This window comes from Gossypium arboreum, chromosome 13 (assembly GCF_025698485.1).
Source record: "Gossypium arboreum isolate Shixiya-1 chromosome 13, ASM2569848v2, whole genome shotgun sequence".
NCBI lineage: Eukaryota > Viridiplantae > Streptophyta > Magnoliopsida > Malvales > Malvaceae > Gossypium > Gossypium arboreum.
The window spans coordinates 111,875,186-111,884,471 of record NC_069082.1 but is presented as its reverse complement, the minus strand read 5'-3'; the positions used below and the strand labels follow the sequence as shown (position 1 = coordinate 111,884,471).

The following is a 9,286-nucleotide window of genomic DNA, read 5'->3' as shown; positions in this document are numbered from 1 at the left end:
ATTTTAAATTCTAATAGTCATTAGAAGTAGATCTCTACTTTATTTATATTTTTTTATGCCTATAAATAGAGACTTTGAAAAAGCTTTGTAAATATTCCGATTGATCAATAAAATACGCTTTCTCTTTACTTTCTCATTCTCTTTGTTCTTTACTTTTTGTCCTTTTATTTTATAATATGTTATCAACACGATTATTCTCTATTTTTTTCTCTTTCAAAATCTTTTGAAATCGTCCTACAAATCTAATTTCTCTTTCACCTTAAATTTTCACCCTTACAACTTTATCTTCAGGATGTTGAAATATTCAATCTTAGAATGGATCATGGTTCTTATTCCCGATCTTTGATTTATAATTGTACAAGAATGGGTAAAACATAAATTTGGTAAGAAACTTTTATATTTTGACCATATTTTTTCAATTAAGGTATGACTACTATTAATTTTTATTTGACATAAATTTTAAATTCGATGGTATTTTATTTTTCCTTTCTAAGTTAAATTTTTTTTATGTAAAAGGCATAATTGTTGATTAGATATATTTACTATTAATATGATATGTTTTCTATTACTTTTTAGTAAATCATTATTTTTGAAGTTTTTTAATTAAGTTATATTATGCATAATTTTTAAAAATTTGATTATTAAATTCTTGCTATTAAATATTATTGAAATTTTATTAAAATTATGGTGAAAAGTGTTATTAACCTACAATAGTTGATTAAAAGGAAATTTGATAGGATCTATTGAGTCTTATTAACTTGCTAATGTTGAAAAATTGTAAGGTATCTTTTAAATTGAATTTATAAATATCGATTAGAGCAACATAAGATTTTATAGTATATATGTGGTATTGCAATTTGGTACAATGTGTTTGGATAATTTTTCAAGCATTGTACACAAAAATTTTGATTGTTTAAATGATTTTTACTATTGTATTATAAGTGTTATTATGAAAACAAAGTTGTTTTACTACTTGTAATAGTGCTCATGATAATAGTCAAGGTGATGCCAATGATGTTAAAGATCTTCAGGTATATTTTACTATATTTTATTTATTATATCATGTTTATTATAATTAGAGAATAATCATAACAACATGAATGGATAGATTCTGATTTAAAATTCACGCATGTTTACGATGGTGATTATGAAATAAAGAATCAATAGAGGCGTTTAGAAGTCTGTCCTACCAGATTTGTTACATTCCTTGACGTGAATGCAAACATAAAGAAAATAAAAAATATATAATCATGGACCACTAAAAGTGGGAATATTGTAATAAATAAGAGAACAATGAGAGTTCTTAAGATAACTCTTCAAAGAGTAAAGATAATTTATGTTATCAATGTGATATGAAAGATTATTGGCCACATATGTGACATATGCTCAAATATTTTGTTTCTGTTAATATTCTTTGAGGAAGGAAATGAGAATGTAGTAATGAATTCTATCATTACAAATAGAAAATATTTATCTTATTTGGTATTGAAATAAACAAATATTATTCAAATATTTGATAGTACAAAATTAGTTGAAAGCTCCACAAGAACTAATATATCAATATCTAAAAATCACAAAATCTGTGATGACTAATATATATTTTAGATATTTGAAGATTTTGACATATTCTCTCAAGTGAATATTGCATATAATTGTTTGGAATTTATATATATTTTGTTGACTTAGTAACATCATAGACTTCACATTGATTTAGATATTTCCTACAATAAATGCCACAATAGTAATGAATGATAGTAAAATTATCAATTTGTTACAATTTAGTACAATTGAAACACATGCTAAAGTAAACCAGAAGTTTACTGATATAAATGTATTTACTACTTGGCGTGACCAGTTAGACCATCCTGGATTATAAATGATGTGAAAATTAATTTAGAATTCATATGAACATTCATTAAATAACCAAAAGATTCTTTAATTTAAAGAATTTTCATTTGTTCTCAATGAAAATTGATTGTTAGAAGCTCACTAGATAAAGTTAAGATTTAATGTCTTATATTTCTGAAATGAATATGGGCACATTCATCCACCATGTGGATGGTTTTGATATTATACGATTTTGGTAGATACATCTACAAAATAATCACATATGTGTTATCAACTTGCAGCATGTCATCTGCAATATTATTTGTTTAAATAATTAATTTCAGATCATGCAATTATGACAATTCATCTTGCTACTACTGATGAGTTTATATCCCTATCTTTTATTGATTAAGTTTGAAAAGTTTTTGTAAAAGTTTGTTATTTATGTGCGTAATGGTTTAGAGAAATTATTGATTGAACATCTCTGATTAATGTATAAACCATTACTTATGAGAACTAAACTTCCTATTTCAATATAAGATTATGTTGATTTACGTGTTATGCATCAAGCCAATAAGTTATAAATACTCCCCATTACAATTGATTTTTGATCAAGAGTTCAATATTTCTCATCTTTGAATTTTTGTATCTACGTATATGTTCCAATTGCTCTACCACAACACATAAAGATGAGTGAATCCTCAAAGAAAGTTGAAAATATATATTAATTACAAGTCTCTTTGTATTATTAGATGTTTTGAATGTATTGGAGATTCAATTATGACATGATTTGTAATTATCATTTTGATTTGATAGTTTTCCCTACATTAGGGAGAGAGAAATAATAACTTGTAATGAGTTAGGGGAGAGTAATTTGAACCAGAAGTTCAATAAGGATAACTTATTACAAGTTAACTGTCAGATGTATTTACAAACTTAATGAGAATAACCAAGTTTTATATACCATCTAACATTTTAATTTGAATCAAAGTCCTAGTAGGACAATCAGTTTGAATAAATAATAGATTGATCAGTTCTAAAGATAAAAATTCTTCTAGATGGTTATATAGTGGAGACGGGTGCTCCAGAAGAGACCCAAGGCATAATAAATAAGTAAAACTCTAGAAGAGATATAGGTACCTGAAACTAAAGATTAAAATAGTGAAAATAAAGAAATCTTGATACGTTATGTCAATTCGAGAAAATGTGGAACCGATAATAAAAGTGGTCGATAATGGTTTTGCATGCAATATTATTGTTGAAATAATGAAATAAAAGGAGAATCTTGAATAAATCTATGAAATATATTATTCAAAATAGAAAAATGCAACTCAAGTACAATTAAATTTGGGGAGTTTTTGGACTAGTAGTCCAAATATCTAAAGGTATAAAGCCAATAACGGTATAAATGAAGTAGTTTTGTAGAAGTGGAATAAAAATATGAAGTTTTTCGCTAAGCTCTGGCATTGATTATGAAATGATATAATATTCTTTTGTGGTGGATACAATAACCTTTAGATATATTATTAAATTGACAATTCATAAAATATTTAATTTACGCTCACCGATTATTGTTACAACCTTTTATGAGTCACTATATAGTAAAGTTTATATTAAAATCCTTGAAGGATTTAGGATGCTAGAAGCATATTGAAATTCTCGAAAAATTGTTCATTTATATGAATTAAAATAATTTGAATATATATGGTAAATTTGACTTAGTGAATAGTAGTTGAAGGTGGATTATAAAATGATTCAAAATACCTATTTGTGTTTTTATAGAAGAATCATGATTAAAGTTTGCTATCATTATTGTTGAAACTTCTCAAGAGATCAAAAGAATGGTGATATAAATGCTTAGTAGATACATTCAAATAGCCATTCAAAAGACTAGTATTCAAGATTAAATACGTAGAATATAAGAAAATATGTGATGTTTTCATGAGTGAGAGTAAATACACGCTGTACTTTTTTTCACTTAACCAACGTTTTGTCCCATTGGGTTTTCCTGATAAGGTTTTTAATGAGACAGTATATTATGCATATTAAAATTATGTGTACTCTTTTTCCTTCACAAGGAATTTTTTTCCTACAGAGTTTTTATCTTAGTAAGGTTTTAAAAGGACACATTATCTACCAATGGACATCCAAGGGGAGTGTTATAAATATCTTATTAAGTGGATGTCCATTAAGATCAAGATAAGTTTTGATGTATTTTAAATACTAATAGTTATTAGAAGTAGATCTCTACTTCATTTATACTTTTTATACCTATAAATAGAGACTTTGAAGAAGCTTTGTAAATATTCAGATTGATCAATAAAATACGCTTTCTTTACTTTCTCACTCTCTTTGTTCTTTACTTTCATCCTTTAATTTTATAATAGTTTTTAATAAAATAACCATTTTTTATTAATTTTAATATTATATTAACAATCTTATTACTATTAAATAGTGAAATCAAGTATATATTTTTTATTGATTTGTCTTCAAATTTTTTAAATTAAAATTGAATAGTAAAATTAAATTAAAATCAAATTTCAAAGAAAATTTTAATCAAATAAAGGTAAAGTGATGATTTTTTTTTTAAATTTTCCATTGAGTATTAGAGAAAAATAGACCTACATGGGCAAGGTCCAAGTCCAAAACAAAAGCAACAAACTGCATTATGCCTTAATACAAACAAAAAATAAAATAGTAAAGAAAAAATAGAAGACAAATGAAAAAGAAACACGAAAGGCTGCACCATAAGCAGTTGATGGAAGCCGAAAATCCCAAAGCCAAATCCGATGAGCTTGCAAGCACAACAATGGAGAGAAAAGAAGACACAACAAGGACAAGTAGATAGATGCGATAGTTCCAGCCCAAGGTATGCGGCGAAATTAAGGCAGATGAGCGTTTGACCCCCGTCCGCAGCCATCGCACTTTCCACCTGAAACGGAACCTCCTCAACCCAGAAACTATCCAATGTCCAGCGAAATCTCAACGTCATGAGTTGGTGAGCAACCCAATTCTGCTCTCTGAAACAATGGTAAACTGTAGCCGCTGCAAAAAAGGTAATTAATCGCAACCTCTCTTCTGTAACTAGTGCTCGAATCTCTGACCGGTCAGCTTGTGTGATATTGAGTTTGTGAATCACATGCAGATAGTCCCCTTCAAACAAGACCCAAGATAGACCAAGGTCCTTAGTGAATTCCAATGCCCGCAAGAGAGCCAACGCTTCTGCAGCAAAAGCCGATGAGACCTGACCATGGATCCTAGTGCAAGCGCCAAGCACCAAGGCACACAGACCGTATGAGGCCATTTTGAGAGTTACACGGCCTAGCACAATAGCATGTGGCTTGGCTGTGTGGCCTAAGTCAGTGAATTACACGGGCACGGACACGGATATAGGTTGGGACACGGCCATGTGTCCTTATTTCGAAAGTTACATGGGTTCGTGTGACCCATATAGTTGAATTTTTCTAACTTTTTTCTCAAACTTTCAAATGTTCCTAATTTAGTCCAGAATCGTTTATAAAGTAATTCTAAGGCATTGAGAGCTTGAATAAGGGATGATATGCATGCTTAATGATGGATTATGTTTTGATTATTGAAATGTTTTAAATGAATGATTTAGGTAATGTTTATTCGGTAATGCACTGAAATCCTATTCCAGCAAGGGGTACGGGTTAGGGGTGTTATATATCCACTTCTGCATAAAAACAAAATAGAAATTGTTTTTTGTCCAAATCAAAAATTATAATACCCCTAAGTGGGTGCCATAGGTTTGCCATTGTCGTTCGCATTGCTTCGAAACAGATTACACTAGTTGTGAGGAAACAACCAACAAGAGAAAACTCAAACCCAGACCCGCTATGAGAACCCTTAAGGACCACTGGCCGTGCTTCATCTTCATCATCACGAAGGGACAATAATGCAATATCATCTTCCATTGGCGAACTCAGCAAAAACAAACCACTGTTACTGTGCTAAAATGTAAAAAACTGATGAAAACAAACAAACCAAACAAAGGATAAAGAAAACAAAAACCACGTGCCAAAACGCAGACAACGACTATCTTTTTAATTACTAAAATAAAATATTGAAATATTTATTTTTTATTAAAAAATTATTTTCAAATCATCAAAATTAACATTGTTTGATAAAATTTAGTTAAAAGATCAAAGTTGGTGGCAAAATTCTATAAAATTCAAAATTTAATGGTAAAACTTTAAAAGTTGAGTGTGAATTTTACTAATATTTGGTGTAAAATTTACATTTTAGCCCATAAACAAATACATGAAGTAGCAAAGATGTTTCCACTTGTAAAAGTATAATAACAGCCAGATAGCACCGGTCTGATAGTCTGCCGTCGATGTGAGTCACGGGCATTACATCTTTTTCGACTTTTCAAGGATTTTTTTTTTATTTTTTGATTTCACTTTCTTTTTCTCCTTTTTCAATTTTTTCAACAGTTAAAATTTTTTTAAAAAATTTATTTTCAGTAGTACTTGACATGTTGGCGATACCATTAAAAAATAATTTTTATTTCAAAATACTCAAAGAAATATGAGTAATTTTTAGAAAATACACACCAATATTGTCTGATAGAGTACGGACACAAAATTTTTTTTAAAAACTAATCATGCCACAATGATTTGGGGGAAGTGGGTGGATTACTGTAGTGAAAGCCTGTTTTCGTAAATAAATTTTTTCTATCCTATTTCAATAATTAATTAATTAATTAATATTATTTAGGTAAAAAAACTCATTTTTTTCATGTTTTAAGTTTATCAACCTAGCCCGAATCCCTTGAAACCCAAAAGGATTGGGCCAACGTGACACTGATTTGATCTGAAGAATTTAGACCCCAAACAACCCAACACTCTAACGCCGCAGACATAAGGGTTGACAGTAATTGGGAGGGAAAATTACAGAATTATGTGAGAATCGCAAAGAAGCAGGGCAGAAAATTTTAGGGATAAAACGGAGTAAAAGAACGAAGCAAGAAAAGTGGTATCGGGTGGGAGCAGGATGGGGAGGCGACAGCAACCAGAAACTGTGGGTGTCTTAGATAGGATCAATAATTTGCCTGACTCTATTCTTTCTCACATTTTGTCCTTCCTTCCCAATAAAGAAGCAGTTCGAACTTCTGTTCTTTCAACCAGGTGGAAGTATCTCTTTGCTTCCTCTATATCTATCCTTGATTTTGAACATTGCTTAAAAAATTTGTATGAGGAAGATGTTAACAACTTCATGAATTTTGTTGATACATTACTTTTTAATCCCAGAGAGCGGGTCCATTTAGAATCCTTTTGGGTGAATGACTATTTTGTGGATGATGAGGATGATTATTTACCCCTTTATGGTTGGATATCTACTGCACTGTCTCGTGGTCTTAAGAACATTGGCATTAATTTCATAAACGAGAAGGTTCCAGTTTTGCCCACTCTTCTATTTACTTCTCACTCACTGGTGACTCTCACACTGTTCTTGCACATCAAAGATGACATGAAGGTTCCAACTAATGCTTGTTTACCAAATCTCAAGAACCTATGCCTTACAAACTTAGCATTCGAAGATGGTTATTCAATTCTCAAGTTAATTTCCAGTTGCCATGTCTTAGAAGATTTGACTATCTATGATTGTTGTTTTCATAGCATAAGTGAGCTCAATATTCATAATCATTTGCTTAGGAGACTGATTTTATGTTTTGAACACGTTTGTGTAAGAGATTATGATTATGTGATGGCGATTGATGCACCAAGTCTTGTCTATTTCGAATATACTGGCATAGTAGGCAAAGGCTATACTTTAAGTAACATGAAGTCTCTAGTAAAAGCTGAGATTAGTATCTCTCATTTCCATGAAGTGCATAGCGAACGAAGTGCTACTCAGCTTCTTCAGGGAATCTGCAATGTACAGTCTCTACATTTAGCCATTGAAGCTTTTAATGAAACGGTTAGTAAACTGTTATTGAATATCGAACTTTGTCTTTTAACATTATATAATAGTTCCAAGTTTTGGTGTGCAGTTTTTTCGAACGCGTCTTGATCCAAAGCTTGTATTTCACAATCTTGTTGAATTGGAATTTCATTCTTACTATTGTTATCGGAAAGGAGTGCGGCTTGTGGAGTTTCTACATAATGTGCCTAATCTAAAGACTCTTATTCTGGATCTGGTATGAAGAGTTCTCTAAGTGCTCTTATTTGTTTAGCGATAATTACATCCAAAATTGCAGCATACAGACCAACTAACATTTCTTTTTTTATTTGGTGTGGGAGTTTAGGCTGATGGTGAAGAAGGATTGAGGTCACTACCTATACCTTCTTGTTTGTTATTTCATGTCAAGGAGATCAAAATTTCAGGAGTTGATGGAAGCAAATATGCGTTTGAAATGATTAGTTATTTCTTGAACCATGCAATGGTTCTGGAGAAGCTTATATTAAAAATGATTAACCTGCTTGGAAAAGATGAATTGTGCATCTTGAAAAAACTATTGAGGTTACCAAGGAATTCAAAGAAATGTGAAGTCGTCGTACACTAGTATTTCTTGTGTTATGATTGGAAATGTTTGGTTTTGTGTGGCACTTTGGAGAAATTAAATGCCATATGGTGTTATGGTTAGAATTGTTCATGGTCAGAATTGTTCATTGTCTGCTATTTCTGTATTTCTCTCTTCCATTTTTGGTTTATGTAACAGTGTTAGAACTGTTTGTTGAATGTAGTGGGTTTGATTTTGAGTAGCCCTTATTGTTGGGTTCGGATAGCAGCAGCTGCTTTGCATGATAATAGGATCATTATTATTTTGTGGTTTTAATTTTTCTTCAGTCATTGATATTCAATGTTTCACTCAATCATAAAAACATCATATTATGTTTGGTTTTTTTGGTCATTTTGTAATCATGGAACACCGTTGATGTATAGTAAGTCACATTGGAATGGTATCCAAATCATAGAGCAGCAGCACTTACTGTTGGATTCTTTGGTACATTGTTCATCAGCAGATTGAACATTCACATATTGCCCTACAATGGTGTTATCAAATCCATTCAAATGAATATCAATGATGCTAAAATCATTGTAATTCAGAGGGAGTTCATCACAAAGATTAAATTCTTGTGGGTTATGTGTTGTTCTTAGGTTTTTTTGACGTATAATAATTATTGATCCCGGGGGTGTTTGTATAATTTATAGTATAATTGGTTTTTTTGATGATAAGAAAACATAACATACAAATCAAATAATCCTAAACTGTAGCCCCTCTTGGAGGTTATTGAAACAATTGTAAAGCGTTCTCATTGTTACGAACCATTTTTGTAGGATAATTAGCAACTTTATTGTCCTTTTTAGAAACATGTTGGATATGCCATTGCACCATCCTTGTCAACAACCGGTGGATTTGTTTGCCAACAACCGGTGGATTCGTTTGACAAAGTTGAGTTCGAGTCCTTAGAGGGATTACCTTGAATAGCCT

General features: G+C 30.7%; 1 protein-coding gene across 1 annotated transcript; it reads left to right on the top strand.

The window, feature by feature from the left end:
* Window positions 1-6,671: 6,671 nt before the first annotated feature.
* Window positions 6,672-8,629, top strand: LOC108461707 (F-box/FBD/LRR-repeat protein At1g78750-like). Its single transcript, XM_017761624.2, has 3 exons — window positions 6,672-7,770; window positions 7,844-7,990; window positions 8,099-8,629. Exons 1-3 carry the CDS (start codon window positions 6,844-6,846, stop codon window positions 8,354-8,356), a joined length of 1,332 nt encoding a protein of 443 aa, XP_017617113.1. The 5' UTR covers window positions 6,672-6,843; the 3' UTR covers window positions 8,357-8,629.
* The last annotated feature ends 657 nt before the right edge of the window (window positions 8,630-9,286 follow it).

Excerpts from the sequence above, each read along its gene's own strand:
- LOC108461707 (XM_017761624.2), top strand. The coding sequence starts at position 6,844 with ATGGGGAGGCGACAGCAACCAGAAACTGTGGGTGTCTTAGATAGGATC. Across the intron at positions 7,771-7,843 it reads TTGAAGCTTTTAATGAAACG|TTTTTTCGAACGCGTCTTGA; the intron begins GTTAGTAAACTG and ends TTTGGTGTGCAG. Across the intron at positions 7,991-8,098 it reads AGACTCTTATTCTGGATCTG|GCTGATGGTGAAGAAGGATT; the intron begins GTATGAAGAGTT and ends GTGGGAGTTTAG.